Source organism: Canis lupus, chromosome 10 (assembly GCF_003254725.2).
Source record: "Canis lupus dingo isolate Sandy chromosome 10, ASM325472v2, whole genome shotgun sequence".
NCBI classification, from domain to species: domain Eukaryota; kingdom Metazoa; phylum Chordata; class Mammalia; order Carnivora; family Canidae; genus Canis; species Canis lupus.
In genome coordinates, this window is record NC_064252.1 from 62,493,794 (window position 1) to 62,517,183 (window position 23,390).

The 23,390-nt window shown below is 36.1% G+C and overlaps 1 protein-coding gene across 5 annotated transcripts in view; it reads right to left on the minus strand.

Annotated features, from left to right (window-relative positions):
- XPO1 (exportin 1) overlaps nt 1-23,390 on the minus strand; it is a 47,129-nt gene that overhangs the window by 1,303 nt on the left and 22,436 nt on the right. For all 5 annotated transcript variants that reach the window (XM_025468695.3, XM_025468715.3, XM_035721674.2 and 2 more), the window contains 20 exons: nt 17,231-17,292; nt 16,976-17,020; nt 15,012-15,193; nt 14,085-14,133; nt 13,884-14,003; nt 12,587-12,715; nt 11,748-11,906; nt 9,932-10,129; nt 9,180-9,318; nt 8,812-8,993; nt 8,568-8,724; nt 8,312-8,475; nt 7,402-7,536; nt 6,945-7,128; nt 6,342-6,448; nt 3,555-3,749; nt 2,357-2,525; nt 1,565-1,699; nt 1,324-1,483; nt 1,150-1,246 (listed from right to left, as the gene is read on the minus strand). In XM_025468695.3, coding sequence (XP_025324480.1) covers nt 1,150-1,246; nt 1,324-1,483; nt 1,565-1,699; nt 2,357-2,525; nt 3,555-3,749; nt 6,342-6,448; nt 6,945-7,128; nt 7,402-7,536; nt 8,312-8,475; nt 8,568-8,724; nt 8,812-8,993; nt 9,180-9,318; nt 9,932-10,129; nt 11,748-11,906; nt 12,587-12,715; nt 13,884-14,003; nt 14,085-14,133; nt 15,012-15,193; nt 16,976-17,020; nt 17,231-17,292 — 2,768 coding nt within the window. The remainder of the gene's footprint in view (nt 1-1,149; nt 1,247-1,323; nt 1,484-1,564; nt 1,700-2,356; nt 2,526-3,554; nt 3,750-6,341; nt 6,449-6,944; nt 7,129-7,401; nt 7,537-8,311; nt 8,476-8,567; nt 8,725-8,811; nt 8,994-9,179; nt 9,319-9,931; nt 10,130-11,747; nt 11,907-12,586; nt 12,716-13,883; nt 14,004-14,084; nt 14,134-15,011; nt 15,194-16,975; nt 17,021-17,230; nt 17,293-23,390) is intronic.

Sequence of the window (23,390 nt, forward strand, 5' to 3'; positions counted from 1 at the left end):
GAGGGAAGGACAAGCAGGCTCCCTGCAGAGTGCAGAGCAGGGTAGGGGGGTTTAATCCCAGGATACCATGCCCCAGAGATCATGATCTGAGCTGGATGTTCAAGGTGTCCCTAAATTATAGCATACTGATACAATTCTGTGTAGCTGAATTAAAACCAAAGGTGTTAACTGAGGAAAAAAAGTTTATTAAAAAGGCATAGTGCAATGTCATATATAAAATATACTTCCATAAGACAAGAGATTTAAAAAGTTGTTTCTCCTACAACTAATGATAAAGTTTAGCTACATTGTGACTATATAGCTGTTTTTTAAATATTTTATTTATTTATTCGAAGAGAGAGAGAGAGAGAGGCAGAGACACAGGCAGAGGGAGAAGCAGGCTCCCTTTAGGGAGCCGGACGTAGGACTTGATCCCGGGTCTCCAGGATCAGGCCCTGGGCCGAAGGCGGCGCTACACCGCTGAGCCACCCCAAGCTGACCTATATAGGAATTTCAAGTAATTTTCGCTCTCTTTGGCATTCTCTACTTATGACATAGCTAATATATTTACAATTTTTAAAAAACCTATTTATCTTAGAGGGAAAAAAAATCTGAGTAACATTATCATGTACGACCAATCCTTATTTAACCTTCACCAGTAAGATAATCCATCAACTTACAGATGTTACATTACTTTTAAATTTGTTTAAAAGAAAGTAATACAAGACAATTTCTTCTTCCCATAAATTTATTTTTTTTTCTTCCCATAAATTTAAATGAAGCATTGTGTAACAGCAGTAGAAAGAAGTGGATTATCTGCTAATTTGTCTTAATTCCCTAAAATGGATTACTAACAAAATGGGTATGAAATCCCCAAAGGGGCAATCAGTGTTTCTTTCCCCATAATGCACAATTTAAAAATCATCTATAGGATGACATGACCATTATTCCAAGACATTTTGATCATCCAAAATGAATTCTATTAATAACAAGTTTCCAAAAACATTTGTAACGCATCATGTTCTCAGCGATGACTTAGTTTTTCACTGTGTATCAGTCTAGGACTAGTAAGCTTAAATACCACTCAAAAATCCCATTCATTTTGCTTTAACAAAAAGCGGTACATTGTACAATCCAACAACTAAAACATACCAAGTACAAAGCACGTACCTTTATTTGTACTAGGAAATCCCTAAGATGTTCCTTGAAAGCAGGAATATCCTGATTTAAGCTGAAAAGCCCTGTCACAAAGAGCTTTACTTGAGCACTGCAAAACAAAACACAACGATTAAATATCACTGTTTTTTAACTGAAAAATATAGGTGTATTAAAAAGTGTATTTACTCTTGTAGATGAGGGAATGCAGATTTAAGGAGATTTGCCACATATTCCTGAATGAACATTTGGTTGTTAACTGGATTTCCAGGATTTAATGGTGTACTTATTTTTCCTTCTTCAACCAAATTAAACATATATGCCAGTATTGACGCATGCATTGTCAAACCTGTTGATAAGAAGAACATCATTAACTCCACAGTTAATAACAACTTGAACACTTAAGATTTTCATGGCTATAAATTCTTACCAGCAGTATGTGAGGTGTCTGTCACAACAGAAAAGATATGCTGAAGAATATCACAAAAATAAGTTTGATAGAAACTCTGAGCTGCAGCTTCTTCTTGTGCAACATTTTGTAAGAGTGTAAAAAGTATCTGTAAGCCTAAAATGTACAAAAACACTAATGAAGTTATTACAGCCGGTTAACATTCACACAGAATTTCCACTATTCAACTCTTCTGATTCAAAAGCCATTCTTAACCCTCTTTCCACTAGTGACTAACAATTATTTGCCTAAATTACCTTGAATAATGGGAGTTCATCTAGCATCAATGTCTGCTTATAGATTACAGTAATAACCATTACCAACTTTCCACTATATCTGAAAGTTTAGATTCTCTCCAAATCAACTCTAAAAACAGCATTACGAAAATACAAGTATATTACATAAACCAGTTTCTATTAAAAAATAAAAATTTCTCTCGAAAATGTGGTTTTCTCCTTATTTTGACCCTTAGCGGGACAGAGGAAAAGCATATGGGGAAAAGGAAACATTGGTATGGATGCGGAAAAGTAATGTCGCTCTACTTTGAATTTTCACCCATCTCCCTGTAAATCAACCCTACACCTGTGGACTCAACCATAGAAGAGAGGATTCAACTGCTTTTAGTATTTACTTAGACCTACATATGCCACAGATGTACTCACACAAAACCCACATAACAGTGCTACCTAATTCCTTCAGATCTAAGTTTAAGAGCCTGTGGATTGTAAGATGAATGAATAAAAAGGGTATTTAAATAAAAGGACGTGTATTTACCTGTATCTGCAACATTCCTCATAGTATGTTTGAAAGCCCAAATAATGGAATCCAAAACAAGTTTAAATTGTGCAGGTGGTATTGCCAGGAATGCTGGGAAACAATGAGAATTGACAGCCTGAAGTAGTAAGAAAAAGTTTGTTCTGTGTTCAGGATATTCTTCAAAGTCCTATAAACAAAAGATGAGAACAAAATAAAGTTTCAATGCCTTAATTATGTTTAATAAAAAAGAAAAAGTAAATCCTAATTTAGTATAAAGCTTTGGAATTGTTAATGGGCCCCATCCAGTGTATGTAAGATATTGGTTTCCTGATCAGCAAACCTGAAATCAACACAATTTGCCTCTCATGGAAGATGTAATTACCACTGATTACACAAATGAATTACTAAAAATAAGGACTACAAGGTCCCATTATAAGGAGTCAAAACCCATAAAGAACATATTTTCAAGTTACTCTTAAGAAAATTACTACCATGTTATGATTCTGACTTCAAGATCACAAATATAGATCCGAGAATTTTTAGCTACTGTGTAAATTTGTGGACTTAGATCTACATTTTCCTATCTTACTTAATACATTTCCCCATTTCTTGTGTGTGTGTATATATATACACATATACATTACTGAATATAGTTTTTATGTAAATTTACTATTTTGCAGTTAAGATTGTTTTAAGATTTGAGGGAGTACATGTGAATTGGGGGGAGGACCAAAGGGAGAGAATCTTCAACAGACTCCTTGCTGAGTGTGGAGACTAGACTTGGTGTGTTACCTCACCATTCTGAATTCAAGATCAAGATCAAGCGGAGACCAAGAGCAGAAGCTCAATCAACTGAGCCATCCAAATGGCCAAAGATCTTTTTAATAGTAAATACATTTTTTTAAAGATTGTATTTATTTATTCATGACAGAGAGAGAAAAAGAGAGAGAAAGGGGGGCAGAGGGAGAAGCAGTCTCCACACAGGGAGCCTGACGTGGGACTCGATCCTGGGTCTCCAGATCATACCCCAGGCCGAAGGTGGCGCTAAACCACTGGGCCTCCAGGGCTGCCCAATAGTTAATATTTTTAAAAGTACTTCTCTGGTCTAAATGTTCAAATATTTAAACTAGTTAATCCCATAGCTATCATTTATGCTTTCAAGTCTTACAAGGATACATAATGCAGAATTTCCCATACTGAAATGTAAACCACATACCTTATTTATCATATTCAATGTGCATTCAAAAACAGCATCAAATATTTGAGGTATTTCAGCTGTTATATGTCCTCCTAACTTGTTGACAATAATAGCCATAGTACTAAGCACTTCTGGTTCTCTAGCAGCTGGTACATTTCTCTGATAATCAATGAGAACTGCATCCAATAAAGGAGGAACAAAATTTTCAGCTACCTGTTAAAAAAAAAAAAAAAAACTTTACCCAAGTTTTATCCTATGCACTTGCTTACCATCATAAACAGCTAGGTCAATGTTATATTGAAATTTAGGTTGAATATCTGCTTAAAACTGGAAAATCCCACGTTTTATTTTTTTATTTTTATTTTTTTTTAATGATAGGCACACAGTGAGAGAGAGAGAGAGGCAGAGACACAGGCAGAGGGAGAAGCAGGCTCCATGCACCGGGAGCCCGATGTGGGATTCGATCCCGGGTCTCCAGGATCGCGCCCTGGGCCAAAGGCAGGCGCCAAACCGCTGCGCCACCCAGGGATCCCCCACGTTTTATTTTTAAAAAAAAAATTTAAAGGTTGTTTATTTGACAGAATGAGAGCAACAGGCCGCCCACTGAGCAGGGAGCCCAATGTGGGGACTCAATCACAAACCTTGGGATTCTGACCTGAGCCAAACGCAGTTGCTGGACCAACTACCTGAGCCACCAAGTACCCCTAGAAAATCCCGTTTTTTAATTTGGTTTTGGACATTAAGACTTTTTACCAAAAGAAACCAAGGAATTATAATAGGCTGGGAAGAGCCACAGATATATTGATATTTCAAATCTAATTGCTAAGGTTAAACTAAGGCCCAAAATGAAGTTACTGGCTACACGTTACTATGGCAGGGCCAGGATTTTAGGGATATGTTATATGGGATAACTTACCTAAAAGAAAAGAAAAGCCCTCCTAATCAATACTGCATTAATTTTGTCAATGAATATCTATAAAAACCAAGCAGCGCATATCTAATACAAAGTAGACATCCATTCAATGATTTTTATTAAACTTAGTGAATGCTAACTGGTAAATACTTTAATAAACAAAACCCAAAGCCACCACTTACTCTTGTAAAAGGAATTAGAACTGTACCAGGAAGACATGAGTCTCAGTAAACAGGGTCATATTAAGGTGTAGCTTTATGTGTCTTTAATAGGTTCTTTATTACCATATGGACAATAAACAGTGTTTCTTGTAACAAGGTCACTAGTGTTAGTAGTGTCCTACTTACTATATATAATACAAGTCTAGTAAAATTTTAAGGATAAGCACAATTATTTTTCCAATAACCCACTTGATATCTTAGACCAGAACTGTTCTCATTTTACTTTTAACACTTCAGTAATTCTTTCCTAACAAGATGGATCTTAAGTGTGTTTATTTTTTTTAAAAAAAGATTTTTTTTTTTTATTCATGAGAGACGCAGAGACACAGGCAGAGGGAGAAGCAGGCTCCATATGCAGGGAGCCTGGTGTGGGACTCAATCCCGGGTCTCCAGGATCAGGCCCTGGGCTGAAGGCAGGCGCCAAACGGCTGAGCCACCCAGGCATCCCTGTTTTTGAGTATTTTTTTAATTCACCGCCCCATTCAATACAAATCTTGGTTGTAAATTGATACCCTCTCATTATTATCACTGATACTCCTAAAATTTGCCCAAGCTACTCTAAATTGTGAATTTCACATTCCTTTAATTCATCTTATCTTTGTCCAGTTTTTTTTTTAAGACTTTATTTATTTATTCATAGAGACAGAGAGAGAGGCAGAGAGAGAAACAGGCACCATGCAAAGAGCCTGATACGGAACTTGATCCAGGGTCTCCAGGATCACGCCCTGGGCTGCAGGCGGCGCTAAACCGCTGCGCCACTGGGGCTGCCCTCCAGTTTTATTTCTTAAAAAAGATTTTATTGATTTATTCATGAGACACACAGAGAGGCAGAGACATATAGGGAGAGAGAAACAGGCTCCACACAGGGAGCCTGATGTGGGACTTGATCTCAGGATTCCAGGATCATGCCCTGGGCCAAAGGCAGGCACTCAACTGCTGAGCCACCCAGGCGTCCCCTCTTGTCCAATTTTAAATACATTTCTGATCTCATAATACACTAGTTTAAAATCTTTCAACATTTATTATCTTGAGAATTCCACAACTGTCTTCTGAACAAGTTCCCTGAAAAATATCTCATTTGTTGGAACAAACGCAACAGCACACTTGTCAACCAAAGATTAACGTGATAGATTCTTTGTAATGTTCAAGGATCAAGACAATCAGTGGTAGAATAAATCAAAAATACACGCTTTAAAAAATAATAACCCACATTTTCCCATGTTAAGGCATATATGGAGTATGGTTGAGTTTCTGAAACCATTTTCTTTTCTGGAAATGATTAAAAACTTAAAAAAAATTAAGAGTAAAAGAGATTTCTAAGCATTCCACTGGGAAAGCCCTTACTCTCACTTCAGAGTCAAATTAATGACAGCTTTGTAAACTGCTCTGAAGAATCATGAAGAAACAAAAAAATTTCTCCCAAATGTCTACCTATCCACAGGGGGTGAAAAATGACCCAAGCTATCTTATTAAATATCACCTTGTTAGTGTCCTCCACAAACAGCAATTTCTTAGGAATATGGTACATAATATTTTCAAGCATTCAAGGACTCAAAAAATAGGTCATTGTAAAATAAGCCCAAATATTTCCCTCGAAATTACCTTTAAATGAGCTATGTGCATAGACCAGAGAATACAGCATCAACTTAAAAAGCAAAACATTTCACTTACCATCTGTGGATCATTGGACCGGCTCACCCAACCGGATATTAACTTTAAAGTTTCCCTTTTTACCGTTCGCATACTTCTAATCAATGGTTGCTTTGTAACCATCTCGCCTAAAAAATACAATCCAGTGAAATCTAACTTGACAACTACAACTCTACATTGGCAGTTACATGTACTTCAGATATAATAGCTCCCATTTACCACCCAAAGGCATAAAGGCAAGGGCACACAGATGAATGTACTGGGAAAATAAACGAAGACTAATTTTAGAAGGAAAAGGTATATGCAACTAGTTAAAAATAATTGTCATTTGGAACATTGGGAGAGTTAACTTAAATCTTTGAGAAATGAACATTGAATGTAAAAAAAAATTTTTTTTAAGATTTTGTTTATTCATGAGAGAGAGAGAGAGAGAGAGAGGCAGAGACATAGGGAGAGGGAGAAGCAGGCTCCGTACAGGGAGCCTGACGTGGGACTAGATCCCGGGACTCCAAGATCAGGCCCTGGGCTGAAGGCGGCGTTAAACCCAAGCCACCAGGCTGCCCAAGACTGAATGTAAAATTGATTTGCTATTCACCAATTCCACAAAAATTCAGAATCACTTACCATTAGCTTGGATAGCTGCTGAAATATTTTCACTGAGGCACTTGTATACATTAAGCATATCTAAATAAATTCTCCCAAGTTGAATTACAAAGGGGTGTCCGACAGCTTTGCAGGCTCTAACATTTGTTTTCAATATGCTACCAAGCTGCTTGACAGTTTCTGGATCTTTAAGTATATCCACATTCTGTGAAGGACAAGTAATAAATTTCATTTATCACATGAAAATTTAAAGCAAAAAATACTACCCACACCTATTCCAAAATCACTACCACATTTACAATGCAAAATAGGGAAACACAGAAATCTTTATTACCTGTAGCTACAACTATGAATAGATTAACATTCCCAATATACCATCAAATCAGAAAAAAATGACAGTATAGTTTTTGTTACTTTTGAAAATAACACGATCTTCTTGAATTCCATTTGAACTTTGATAAAAAGGAGTAGAACTTACTTTGGTTGCCTGCTGGATTATGCTATCCCAAACCTGATTAGGGAGTAGCATGTATTTTTCTATCAAATGTTCTTGTACTGTTTGGTCTGTTTGTGCACCAATCATGTACCCCACAGCTTCATAAAATGTATGGACCTATGTAAAATGGCAGACATTTTATGTTTATGCATCATAAGGATAACCACAAACAACCAACTTACATATGTATTAGACCTTCTTTTTTGAGTCTGAGAAACAACTTACATTAGGTAAGAAAATAGCCTAATAAACTTCTGGCTAAATTTTTGTCCTACAATGAAAACTTAATGACTCCAGCAGAGATGTGGGTTGGGGAGATAGGTGATATAGGTGATAGGGAGTAAGTAGTGCACTGGGTAATACATGGAATTGCTGAATCACTATATTGTACACACATAACTAATATAATACTGTATGTTAACTATACTGGAATTTAAAAAAATTTAACCATAGATGTATGTTGAATGAATCCAATGGTGTTACTCTATTGCCATTTATGAATTCTGAGTAAAATACTAGTCATGAGGTGCCTGGGTGGCACAGTCAGTTAAGCATTCAACACTTGGGTTTTGGCTTGGGTCATGGTCTCATGGTCCTGAGATTGAGCCCTCCCACCCACCATGTACTCTTACTCTAATAAACAGACCTTTAAATAAGAAAAAAAAAAATAGTAGTCATTTTCTTTTCTTTGGGTGGAGACTGGGTCAAGGGGGGAAGAGAATCTTAAGCAGGTTCCCCACCCCTGTGAAGCCTGATCTCATAACCCTTGAGACCATGACCTGGGCCAAAATGAAGTGTTGGATGCTCAACCAACTGAGCCACCCACATGGGCACCGTAGTATTCATTGTCTATGAATATGCATACTACTACGATGCTCAGTGCTCTACGTACCTGCTGAGGTTGAAGATCACAAATTATAGTGTTGATATTGTTCAAAATTTCATCAATAAATGGCATTACTTCTCCAACCTGAACCTGAACAAAATGCCTGCGGCATTTCTGAGCTATTTTAATAAAAGTATCACAAGCCATGTCTTGGACTCCATCATGGGTCTCTAACAAAACAAAAATATTATCAAAAAATTTCAAGAAAATTTGGGGTTTCTTTTGTTCAATAAATACAAATAGCTGAATAATAAGGATTTACCATGCATGAATTCAAACAACTTGTTAACTACAGTCTTCAAAAACTTCCAGTGAGCTCTTAAAAATCTTGGATATTGACCTACTATGTACATGATATTTGATGCAATAATAGCTTTATTATCTTTGCCTCTTTTCTGTTCACATAATCCTAAAAGATCCTGTAAAATGAGAGCAATTTCAGTCATTTATAATAATACAATTTAGTTACCCAAGAGCTCAGTTCACATGTAGTATCCCTTGCATACCTTTATAACAGTAACAAGAAAGCGTTTTTCATCCTCTTCATGCATTGCTCCACTAATGGAGCCTATTGCCCAACACAATGTATTCAAATTTTTCCATGACCACTCTGTACCATTCACTTGATTGTGAAGCTTCTCAGTCATTATTCTTTCTGTATCTACATAATCCAGATGAGTAAGATAAACTACAAAAGAAGGGAAAAGGTTCCAAAAGTTCAAATTCTAAACTATGAACAAAAAACATTTAATAAGAAATAGCACAGCAATAAAAGTGATTATTAACAGATTCAGAAAAGTACGCGCCATTTCTTAGTTATTTCCACCCCAGAAGAGAATTAAAAAGATCAAACCGGCAGGATTTCTTGACTCACCTAATGTTTCTCTCATATTCTTATACAAATTAATGGAATCTGTATCCTTCATGAATTCTCTGACAACTTCTCCTTGATCATTTTCTACAACCAATACTTCTTCAGGTTTAGCCATACGACTAACCATCAATAAACGGACCTGCTCAACCAAACAAGAAAAATCTATTACATCTTTGAAATAAGCACTTCACACTTTAGACCAACATACCCCCAAAACTGTTCCCACAATACAGAACAGAAACATTACGAAATGTAATTTGAGGGGCACCTGGATGGCTCACTCTGTTACATGTCTGCCTTTAGTGCAGGTCATGATCTAGGTGTCCTGGATCAAGCTCCAAATCGGGCTCTCTATTCAGCGGGGAGTCTGTTCCCTCTCTCTCAAATAATAAAATCTTAAAAAATGTAATTCTACAACAATGATTTCCATGCATTGTTTATCACGAATAAAACATAAAGTATTAACTTTCCTGTTGAGAGTGATTCATTACGCCGGTCGGTGATCTTTTAATTTGCATTTCTAATAAACTCACTGGAATGCAATCTGCTTCTACGAAAACACTATGGTTCTTAAAACAATCCTTCTCAATTTTCTAGCTTTGAAAACATGGTCAAGTTGTTGGATGCTCTTTTTCTACCTTTTATTTAGATTATAAAAGTCAAAATAAAATAAAACCCACTATTTCAGTAAGTCTTCAAAATTACAGCAAGAAATAGATAGGAGTAGCATTTACCACCCACTTTATTGTTACCTTGGATAACACGGGCAAATATAGCTGCCTCCTGGGAGGAACATCAAAATGTTGACTTCCGGATAGCAATGGAGAAGCAGATGTAGAGAACGGGCTCTCTCTATAAAGTTCAGCTGCCAAGTGATTCCAGTACTCAAGACAAATCTTGAAGATTTCAGTTTCCTCCACTTCTGATACCAACAACATATAATGAAGGGCCTACAAAGAACACCGAAAATATTAAAAATAATTCCTTACATTATTTTTTTCCTTACATTATTTTTTCCCACAAATTGCCTGCCATTTGTTATGTTAATAAACATAAAAATAAAATTCATATTTCATTTTGCACAATTCTGAGGTTTCATTATTCATCTAATAGACTAGAAATTCTCTAGGAGCAAGTTGTACTTTCTTCAAACATGTTCTACAACACTTCGAAAATTTTGTATATTTTTTGGTCAATACACATGTTAAAAGTTCCCTAAAAACGTATGGATATTAAGGGACATTTGATACAAATACTCAAAAGGTTTAAACAATCTATATGTCTATTGATTCATGAATGGGTATACAAACTAGGATACAATACAATGTATTGTTCTGTTATTCAGCTATAAAAAAGAAATACTGGTACATGCTGTAACACAAATGAACCCTGAAAATACACTAGGTGAAAAACACTAATTACAATACACCATATACTAGGAGTTCACTTACATTAAAGGTTCAGAATAGATAAATCCATAGGGAACAAATTAGTGGTTGCTAGAGGCAGGAGAAGACCAGAACGAAGGACCTATATATTTCAATGGGTACATCACCCTTTGCGGGTGATGAAAATGTTTTAGAATAGAGGACACTTAATAATTCTGTGACTCTCACTACAGTTGTACACTCTAAAAACAGTTTTATATTATATAGATTATACCTCAGTTTCTAAACATCTTTAGACTTTTCATCTCAGAAATGTCTGAAGACCAATTAGGAATTGAATTGTGATTATCAATTATTGATCTGGCATTATGCAGAAAACAGAACAAATTCAGCTTGTAATTCAAAATTAACATATTTTATGCATGGACAATAGGTAAGAAGAGGTCACAAGTACAAACATCTTATTTATATTAAAAGACTATTTTCTTCATGAGAGACACAGAGAGGGGCAGAGACATAGGCAGAGGCAAAAGCAGGCTCCCCAACTGAAGGCAAATGGTCAACCACTGTGCCACCCAGGCATCCCTATTTATTTTTTTTAAAAAAAGGTTTTACTTACTTCAGAGAGAGGAGAGAGAGGGGAGAGAGAGAGAGAGAGAGAGAGAGAGAGAGAGAAGACCCAGACAAGCATGCGGGGAGCGGGGAGAGACACACGACAGAGGAAGAAAGATACTTTTAAAAAGGATTTATTGGGCAGCCCAGGGGGCTCAGCGGTTTAGTGCTGCCTTCAGCCCAGGGCGTGATCCTGGAGACCTAGGATTGAGTCCCAGGTCAGGCTCCCTGCATGGAGCCTGCTTCTCCCTCTGCCTGGGTCTCTGCGTCTCTCTGTCTCTCATGAATAAATAAAATATTTTAAAAAATAAAAAGGATTTATTTAGGAGTGATGCATGCACAAGAGTTGGAGGTGGGGTAGAGGGAGAGAGACAAGCAGGCAGGGCTCTATCCCAGGATCCCGTGCTGAAGGCAGACTCTTAGCCAGCCACCCAAGTGCCCAAAGGTACAGACATTTAAAAAAGAAAAGGTAGACATTTCACAACAAAGGCATTTTTATAACAAGGCATTTTTGAAACAATTTTCATTATTTAAGAATTTCAGAAGCCAAAGGCTCCACAAAGCCTACCTCCATGAGTGTTTCCCTGAGATTTAACCTTTTCTCTATAAGTTGACCATGTTCCTTAAGAAAGGTGCAGAGAAACAAACTGAGATTTTGAATAAAGTTCTGTTCATCATCTTTTCCATTTGAGTATGCAAGTCGAATATTGGTATTTAAAGGAAGCATCTACAAGTTTAAACAGGGACCATTAGTCTGCATCTTAAAAAAAATCAACAAAAGATATTACTTTTAAGTACCAAGATTTCACCACCTTGTTACTGATATTATAAGCCAGACTTAGATTATTCTTCACTAGGAATCCATTGTCAGTTTACACTATAGCATTTTTGCATTCTAGTGGTTTTTAAAAATGTTACAAACAGTAAGATTTCACAAAGTATCTTTTCATTTTTTCCCTGTATCAGACTTTTCCTTCCTTAGTGTTATTAAAAAACAAGAACATTTAAGTAATTCATTTGGATCACTAAGGTAATGTATTATGGTTAACACTCTAAACAATTTCATATATACCTAATCAAGACTGTTAATGTACAATCTCTTCATTTCGGAGTCAAAGTCAGAAACAAGAGGTAATATTAAACCCCAGGTTTCCAAGCTTCTAAAAAGTCTATGTAAATAAATTCCTCGGATACTTCCAGAATCTCTATTTCAAGGAATTTCCAAATGTTCATTAGAATGTCTGCCTAATCTTATTTTAATAAATATACACTGTATAGCGATCAAATGAAGTAAAAAATATACAATCACAATAGTTATGATTAGTTATGACAGAACAGTTCAACTCCAACTCAAATTTTTCTAAGGCATTAAAATGGTTTGCTCAGATCTTAAGAGTGTTGTATTACCTGTTTTAGCTGCATCATTGTCAGTGTAAAGAGCGTTACAAATTGTTCCTCGTATTGGCTTACACTTACACCAGCAATCTCAGTGAGGCACTTCAGAGAGACATTTCGAAACATTGGAACATTCAGGAACTATTTTAAAATTTTAAAAAAAGGAAGCAAAAAATAAATGGCCTGTAATATTTTACTTAACAATTAAGAAAAATAAAGGTTTTAACAATCAGGATCATAAGATGGGAAAAAAATCAGATCAATCCATGGATATTTTGTTTTGCACATATATAGAGGAAATTTCATTATCTACCCAACAAACAGTAAATGCTTTAGGAAAAAACTGAGCCTCTTCTGATCTGTCTTCAGACATCTAAACACAAAGTCACTTAGTAATTTTCCCAGGACCCATTTTAGGACTTTTAACGACATCATATTTTATGTATAGTCTAAAAAAGACCCAAGATTTATAACTGCTCAGGATTTTAGGAGATGGGCGATACACATACGATTAACAAATGTATGGTAAAACTGGCTCTTTCATATTCTATTTGTTAAGAAAGTATGAAAGTGGCATACCACTTATGGATGGCAATTTGGTAAGCATCAAAAAGCCTTAAATGGATTATGTTCATTGATCTGACAATTATATGTATAAACATTTATGCAAAATAGACAGGTACATAAATGCTGTATTACTTAGTTTCCTCTTGTACCACTGACAATAGCAAAGTTATATATATACTTATGTATACACTGTCAACAGTAAACTGTCTCCAATATTGTAAATTCATATATTAGAATAATGTATTACCTTATCAAGCCCTAAACTACAAAACCTCAAATGTTAAGTTATAATAATCTTCTCAGTTAAGCATACAAATTTATTCCTTCTATTTGCCAAGAAAGCATCTGGAAAGATAATACAACCTATTGATAAGCAGTCGTCTCTGGATGAACAAGTATTAAGAGTTTACACAGGTATTGCATGCTGCTGCTTTAAAACAGAAACAAAAACAGGAAAGAAACCAGACCTTCCATTTTATAGCCTTAACTTACCTTACTGTGACCTATATAGCAAACTAAAATCAAATCCCTTAATAGCTGTTCACAAGGAATTCCTGAGAGTTTGACACCATTACACAGATTAACTGAAACTAAAGAAAAGTTCTTCTAAGCAGTTTCTCATATTAGACACAACATTGGTAGGTTATGCTTATAAATGCAAGCTTTTCTAGAGCAAAGACCATTAGAAATTAAAAATATATGGAACTATCCAGTGATAAGAACTGAGATGTATTCACTATACCTTATAAATTAACGTGCTGATTAACTTGGTCTCAAAAATATATCCCAGTGGAATCCAATTCAGAAATCTAAGCAATGTTTCCAAAGTTGCATGTACAAGTGGAGCATTTTGGGAATTTTCCTATAACAAAAACATACTTGTAAATAATCCTCTTCATATAATTAAGTGTTACTTTTAAAAAACGGTATCAAAAGCACTTACCATCACAAACTGACACAGCTGAAAAATTTGGGAGAACTCATTGCACATGCTAAAAAAAAAGAATTGATCAGTTTAGAAGACAGAGAAATTATTTACATACTAACAAAATTACAAAAGATTTCAGTAATTTGGTCATTAAAAACTCCAGTTACTATTTAAACACAAGTATCAACAACTTCATCAAATGTTACAAAGTTGCTAGAACTACCTGTAATATCACTCTCTCAAAGATTATCCATAAAGAAGAGGTTCCTGTCATCCTTAGTCTAATCTGAAATAATTTCAATCAGTCTGGTCTTTTTTTAAGATGTTAAATCAAGATAGTTGAAACAAAACTCTGTCCAAACTAGAAGAGGGGGGTATGTATATGTGTTTATTTATCTCTCAAATCCTACAATGTGGTTATACACAGAAACAGAGTTAAAATTATGAATACAGACGTTAGCCTGAATATATAAAGGTGAAATACCACTGTGTCCTAAAGACCGCAACAAATTTTTATTACTTGAAGTGAAAGAAAAGAAAGAGGCACATTCTCAAGATGCAGGGCTGGTAACAAATCAGTTGCCATTTGGATCCAAGTCATTTCTTGGGCTTATATTTAAGTAGTCAACCGTTTATATACAGATCCCAAAGGTTTCTGGGAATTCCTGACCTAGATTTCTTTTGCATGAGAAGTATAAAGTTATTGAGCTGTGACAATTGAAAGTGTGATATCCTACCTTTATCATCACACATACTTTTCAAACCTCCAGATTTAGAAGATTAGGTCTACTCTAAGACTATTTAAATTTGTACTAAAAAATAATTAAAAGTAATTTATCACATTAACAATCACAATTTCTCAAAAAATTATAATCACCTCCAAATTCCTTTAAATCTCTTCAGGAATAATTTAGAAATTCTAAAACAAAAAAAATTACTTGCCTGTCTTTTAAATGCTTTGCTTTCACTTGAGTTATCTGTCCACTAGAGAAATCAAATACTTCTTCACTCAAGAGTTTAAGAATCACCATATTATTCTGACAGAGACTTTCACTGGTCCTACTTGCTCCAACAATGTCACTGATAAAAGTTGGCCAGTGTTTTGGCCATTCTTGTTTTAATATCTAAAATAAAATAGATGTTAATTTAGTTTCACTTCTCGATGGCAAAACAAACTTCAAAGAACTTGTGTAATACTATAAGCAAGAGTTAGTAACACCCACACTTTTCATTTTCTCCTCCTTGACTAAGAGAGGAAATGTGTCATCCTCTATAGAATAAATTGGATAAAGTAGAACACAGATAAAGTTTTTGGCTTCAAATGCCCAGAACACCTCTCAGTTATCCCAAATGATCTAGTCTGGTTCTTTTTATTAAAGTTTAAGAGAGTCTTGAACTCACACCCAAGATCAAGAGTTGCATACTCCACTGACTGAGCCAGCAGCCATGCACCTCAGTCTAGGCTGTCCTAATAATGTGCATGCGTATCAATATTAGTCAGACACATATGTTCAAATTATCCTAAGTAGACTCAAAGTAAAACAGTTTTTTTTTTTTTTAACATTTTATTTATTCATAGAGACACACACACACAGAGAGGCAGAGAAACAGGCAGAGGGAGAAGAGAAGCAGGCTCCATGCAGGGAGCCTGATGTGGAACTCGATCCCGGGTCTCCGGGATCACGCCCTGGGCTGGAGGTGGCACTAAACCTGCTGAGCCACCAGGGCTGCCCTCAAAGTGAAACTCTTAAGCAATAAAAAGGTGATCGACAGTGAGAGCCATTTTCTTTGGGTGGAATCTGAGCCTTGAAATGTAATATTATCTACATAAATTTCTAAGAAACAGCATTACAATTGGGGATAGAATCATCACTGACGAAAATTGGATTGTATTTCAAGTCTGTACTGTGTATTTTGTATACTAGGGTTTTTTCCTAACCCAATTATTGCCCACCTTTTAACAAGAGCTAATTTTTTTTTTCAATAAAGATTTTATTTATTTACTCATGAGAGACCCAGAGAGAGGCAGAGATACCGGCAGAGGGAGGAGCAGGCTCCCTGTGGGGAACCTGATGCAGGGCTCGATCCTAGGACTCGGATCACAACCTGAGCCACAGGCAGACTCTCAAACCACTGAGCCACCCAGGTGCCCCCAAGAGCTAACTAATTTCTTTGTACTCCTCCTTCATCCCAAAGGTAGGCTAACAACAAATGTCCTCAGTATAAATATCAGTGTGATTTAGTGAATGAAAACCCACATATTTTCATGACTTAAATAGAAAAATCTATTTTTTTCTCAATTATTTTTTAAATATTATTTATTTATTTATTAGAGACACACGGCGGCGGCGGGGGGTGGGGGACAGAGACAGAGGCAGAGGGAAAAGCATGCTTCATGCAGGGAGCCCGATGTGGGACTTGATCCTGGGTCTCCAGGATCACACCCTGGGCTGAAGGCGGCACCAAACCGCTAAGCCACCGGGGCTGCCCCTCACACACCAATTAATGTTCTCAAGAAAATGTTCTATCATAGTATGTAAATAAATAGTTTTGAAGTTGAGACTTTAGAAAGTGTGAAAAAGCATTAAGGAATGAATTCAAACAGAGATAACATGGAAAGGAAATCTGCACAGTAACAGGCAAATGAGAAAGCTCTTTAACAAATCTGATCCATATGGAGCCACAGAAGAGTTTACAGTATAGTATCTGATGTTTTGTAGCAAATTTACAATTTCAAATGTGAAACAATAGATTAACTATTATAGTTATTATAAAAACTACTAGTAGTACTACTTCAAGATGTTAGTCTAGTTACTTAATAAAAGTCCGTTTGAATATTTTGTTCCACTAATCAGCCTGAGTGAAGCATTTAATTAAGGAAAATAATGAATTGAGTCAAAGCTTACCTGAACAAGAATCATATTTAATTTCCCAATATACACCTTTTCCTTCTAAAAAAAAAAAAAAAGTTTAGATTAGAAGTCTAAAACAGGTTTAGTAAGTAAGAACATAAGCAAAGAAATCCCTTTGAGAAAAATAATTAGAGCTACTGTAAATGATTGTTGTGCATGTTTGTATGCCTGTTATAAGTAGATTTAAGTTCAAGATTTAATATTTAAATGATTTTACATTCTCACACTAATCTTCAAAAATGGTCTTACCTCTACACAAGTTGGGTCAGATGACGTCTTGATAATGAGGCCAACAACGTATTTTTTAATTCCTATTAAAAAAAGTATTCAACACTTTTAGAGCATGCTAATAAATCTTCAGCAACAACAACAAAAACTGGGGGAGATAAAAGTAAAGTCAGATAATAAACCCCAATCCCATCAGCAATACTGACATTTTTTAAAAGATTTATTTATTTATTCATGATAGACATAGAGAGAGAGGCAGAGACACAGGCAGAGGGAGAAGCAGGCTCCATGCAAGGAGCCCAACACGGGACTCGATCCCGGGACTCCAGGATCGTGCCCTGGGCCAAAGGCAGGCGCCAAACCGCTGAGCCACCCAGGGATCCCCAATATTGACATTTTTTAATGCCAATCGCTTTCGTGCACTACTCCTTTAAAGTTTTAATTTGTTACCTTTACCAAATACAGGTTTAACAATTACAAATTATCGTCTAAGATGTTCTTTAATGCTATACTTGTTAAACATACCAAAACATAATTTTTAAATAAAAAAAAATACAAGGGACTAGTATGTTGTCCATTTATTTAACACACACATAAATTTATTTTAAAGGATTAAAACGACAAAACCCCTGAAGATGTAATTTTGTAAGCACTATAAAGTTCATGTAAAATATTTCTAAATCAAGATCAGATGTTACATTAAGGTAATCCTGGAAATACGACTTTTAACTAGTCCTCCACTACAATATGGAAGAAGGGTTAAGGAGAAAGCTTGGTTTCTAATGTTATTTACTTAAAGAGTATCTTAATACAACCTACTCTTTACTTATGGGGGGGGGGGGGCAAATAAAGGGAGAGAATTTTAAGCAAGCACCACACTCAGAATCAGGCTCCAGACTCAGAACGGGAATCTGAGATTCTTTCTCTCTCCTCCTCACGCACGCTCCTTTTCTCTTGTAAGTGGATAAAATCTTTAATGAGTCAAATGCTGAAACTGAGCCACCCAAGCACCCTGGTCCCCTAAGTTTTAAAGTTATACTGTAAACCCACATTAACATACCCGAGGAGTTTGAGAAGTAGGATCCCTAAATAAATATTACTTACTATATAAAATAAAGATTAGTCTCACATTTATTTAATTAGCTACCAAATGATCTATGATGATCTTCTTTCAGAGCAATCTGATTTCTGAAAATACAGCTAAGACTTTCTGGAACTATGTCCCCTAAGCCTGATCCAATAAATCTGGAACTCTGGATTCAAATTTTCATGGAGAAGGGATTTGCGAAGAAACTTACCAATAAGTATATATATGTGTGTGTGTGTGTGTGTGTGTGTGTGTATATATATATATAATACAAATGCAATAAAATGCTGATTTGATTGTAAAACTACCTTAATCCTGAGTTAAAGTAGTAAATTTATTCCCTTTCATTTGTACTTCAAATAGGAATTATAGCAAAACTACTCATTTCCTTTCATATATTTCAAATAACTAAACATTTAAAACCATTAATTATGAAGATAATTTCTTTACTATGGAAAAACTTTATTAGTACAATAATGTCACATGAGGGCTATCAATCAATGGAAAAATGTAATGTCAAGTATCAATATTCTTAATTCATAGTTTAAGACACTTGAAAAACTGCTAGGTGCCAAAAATTTAACTGGTTTTTACATACCATCCAATTTTAAACTAGGTCATTTACATTTTTAACAGTTCTACTAGGCAAAAACCGCAATACTAAATGTTACAAATGAGAACCACCAATGAACGGCTAAGGAGAATGGCCAAATCTTTCAGAAGAAATAAGATACCAGTCAGTGTAGTCAAATTACTTCCCAAGATCATCTGACAAAAAAAACATTAATTCTGTAAACAGAAAAGCGGCAGGAACCACCAGCTAATAAACGTTAATAAATGAATAATTAAATGTACTGGTATCATTTGCACTGTGTCATGGTGGACTGAAGACATCACATGTTGTGATATCTTGCCAAAAAAATCATGAGAAAGCAGACAAACCTAAATTGAAATACATTCAACAAAACTTACTGACCAGAACTCATCAAAAGTGTCCAAGACCTATCAAGTAAGGATTAAAAACTGTCATAGATTAGGAGACTAAAATGACCCAACTAACCAAACAGTAAAACAGAAAAGGGACATTAGACAGAAAACTTGTGAAATCTGAATTAATGTCCACAGTTAATAGTACTGACCAATGTTTGTCTTACGGCTTGGTAATTTTATTATGCTTGTAGAAGTTGTTAATATTAGAATAAGCTAAAAGGTGTGCATTCTATATTTTTGGGGCAACACTTCTAACTGAAATTATTTCAAATGAACAGACTTTGTGAACACAAAATCAGGGCTAGTTTTAGTAAGACAGTAAAAAGGGAAACAATTAGGAAAATCAAATGTATTTTATTTTTGAGATTTTATTTATTTATTCACGAGTGGCACAGAGACAGAGGCAGACATAGGAGGGAAAAGCAGGCTCCATGCAGGGAGCCTGATACGGGACTCGATCCCAGGACTCCAGGATCACGCCCTGGGCCAAAGGCAGGTGCCAAATTGCTGAGGCACCCAAGGATCTCCGAATCAAATTTCAAAAGAAAGCTTCTGTATACCTAAAATTAATATTATGACAACTATAAATTTTTTTAAAAAGCTGAATTATACCAATTATTTAGGATAGCCCACAAAACAATCCCACATATCAATAGTATCTAAAATATTTAACCAAAACATAATTCTAGTATGGTTTGCCCTTCTGTTCTTTACATATAAATTACTATCACTAAGGCCTCTTTAAAAAATTGAGGAAATGGCAGTTCTAAGAAAGAAAAAAAAACAGTAATAGAAATCCCTCTGAAACCTTTTAACATGGGAAACATATAGCCATGAGAGATTTAGTAGTTTTCTTCTTAATCTGTCATTAGGAATGAGGACAATGTCTAAAACTACTATTGCTGCCTCTAGTTGAGATATTTATTTGGAGGCTTTTCTCAGCCTCAGAGAACAAGAAAATAGGATCAAACAGAGATCTGTCAACTCTTCTGTTACCAATTAAATCAATTAAGTATCTTCTCCCTCTCTTTTCAGAGGCTTCTGAGGTTCTCCTGTAGATGGAGCAAAGGGTAAAAGATGAAAACAGGGAAAAAGTGAAATAATAAGAAAAGGAAGCTTCCCACAGACCATACACAATCTTAATTTAATGTCACTCTACAATGATTGTACTTCAGTCCCTTCAGAACACTGGAACAACACCTTTTCTGATCAAGTACTACGGCACATAAAAATGTCTGTCTAGAATCTACTACTAGTACAAAGTTTAGGTCAGTAAGTACTTTAACTTCTTTCCCAAATCCTTTCCCATGGATTACCCAAAATTTAAAAAGATTAGAGCAGCTCAATTAAGAACAGTTTTACATTTTAAGTAAAAAAGAGAAAATACACAAGAGTCATGCTTATCAAGGAAGAAAAGCCAAATGGGTAGAAGCAGCAGGAAAAGCTCAGCTTTTAAGACTTAACAGTGACATTCAAATCAATTTCTTAAAACAATGTACTTCCTAAAGAAGTCATTAAAACATTATAATCTGTAAAAATTAAAATGAATTTATCGGTTTCCTACTATTCTAAAAGTGTAAGTGAAGAAGCTGAAATATTTTTTCTTTTTTAGAGGGAGAGAGAATGGAGGGACAAAGGGTAAGCAAGAGAAAGAATCCTAAGCAGGCACCACGCCCAGTGTAGTGCCCAGCATGGGGGCCCTGAGATCATGACCTGAGCCAAAATCAAGAATTTGGATACTTAACTGAGCCACCCAAGCGCCCCTAGGATATTCCTTCCAGTAGCTTTCTAAGCTCTTCTTTGGGAATCAAGAAAATTTGACACATACATATACATAAAGATTTAAAAAAATTTTTTATTTAATCAGAAACACTGCAAGTTCAACTATGTTCTTGTTGCTCAATCATCAAGCTTTTCAAAGGATTCATAAAATCATTAACATTTTTTTTTAAATTTTTTTATTTATTTATGATAGTCACACATAGAGAGAGAGAGGCAGAGACATAGGCAGAGGGAGAAGCAGGCTCCATGCACTGGGAGCCCGACGTGGGATTCGATCCCAAGTCTCCAGGATCGTGCCCTGGGCCAAAGGCAGGTGCCAAACCGCTGCCCCACCCAGGGATCCCTCATTAACATTTTTTAAAAAGTTATTTCTTATATATAATCTCTATACTGAACATGGGGGGGGGGGGGAGTCCAAACTCAATACTAAAAACAAGACTCTTATGTCCTACCAACTGAGCCAGTCAGGTGCCCCTCACTTAACTATGTTTAAAGAGAGAGAGAGTGTGTGCGCGCGCATGTGCGCGCACCACCAAGCACACAGGGAGGAACAGAGGGAGGTAAGAGAATCTCACGCAGGATCGGAGCCCAGTGCAGTTCAGTATCTCAAACCTGAGATAACTTGGAGCTGAAATCAAGAGTCCGACACTTAAGCAACTGAGCCACCTAAGCACCTCAATATCTTTTATATGTAGCCTCCTCATCCTGTTCTCAATTTGAACAAAAACTCACCTCAAAAGCTTTAATTAACCTTCAACTTATTGAAAAGTGATATAAGGGGATCCCTGGGTGGCTCAGCGGTTTGGCGCCTGCCTTTGGCCCAGAGCGCGATCCTGGAGACTTGGGATCGAGTCCCGCGTCAGGCTCCTGGCACAGAGCTTGCTTCTCCCTCCGCTTGTGTCTCTGCCTCTCTCTCTCTATCATGAATACATAAATAAAATCTTTATAAAAAAGTGGTATAAAAAATAAAGATGCTATTAGCTATTTAAAAAAGCATAGAGTGTGCAGGTAGCTCAGTTGAGCATCTGACTCTTGATTTTGGCTCAGGCCACATCTGAGGGCCATGGGATGGCACCCTGCTTTGGACTCCATGCTCAGCAGGGAGTCTGCTTGTCCTCCTTCTGCCCCTCTCCCAACTTGTGTGTACATGCTCTCTCTCAAATAAACCCTTAAAAAAAATTTTTTTAAACCAGCCATGTACAATTTCTTTAATATACACTAGTATAAAAAAAAGTCTAACACGTCATGGGAAGGCCGATTTTAACATGTAATTTTTCCAAATCTCAGAGCTTATGCATTTATCTTTTTATAATCTATTTTCAAGATCAAGAAAAATGTCTTTGACAGTCCCACTAAGAGAGCAATGTCAAATAGTCAACATAAACTTAGTAATTGGATAGCGTCAACTTTAGCTAGCTGAAAAGGTTTGATTAAAATAAGCCCCATCCATATAAATAAATAACATAAACTCCATCCTGCCTTAGAAATTACCCATCATGTTGCCAAGTCTTTTTTTTAAGATTTTATTTATTTATTCATGAGAGACAGAGAGAGAGAGAGAGACAGAGACGGCAGAGGGAGAAGCAGGCTCCATGAAGGGAGCCCGATGTGGGTGGGACTTGATCCTGAGTCTCCAAGATCACACCCTGGGATAAAGGTGAGGCTAAACCGTTGAGCCACCCAGGCTGCCCCATCATCTTGCAAATTATTTTCTCGGCAATAATCATATCCCCTAGGAACACCTTCTAAAAAGTGATACTTGATGAAAGAGTAAAAGAAATGCATTACCAAACCTAATTTTCATAAAGGATTCACAGAAATACCTTATAAATGGTTTAGTTTTTTGAGTTTTTAAACTAGGCTCCACACCCAGCATGGAGCCCAATGAGGGGCTTAAACTGACCACTCTGAGATCAAGAGTTAGATTCCTAACTGAATGAGCCACCAAATGTTCCTCACTAAAACCCTTTAAAATGTTACACTTCCTGATGGAGCCATATTCCCATGGAAGGAAAAACCCTACATTTAAAGGAAAGATTTTATTTATTTATTTGGGGCACAGGGAGGAATATAGGGAGAGGAACATGTACACTGCATGTTGAGCACACAGCCCAAAGCCCCACGCGGGCTAGATCCTGCAACTCTGAAATCATGACCAGAGGTGAATGGAGTCTCACACATAACTGACTGAGCCACACCCAGGTATCCCAGAAGCCCTATTTTTCAATATTTTAATCATATGGTTGTACCCTTACCATCCTATCTGGTCAGTGATAGATTGCCATGAAGTAGTAACTGGAAACAAATACCAGATTCTACCTA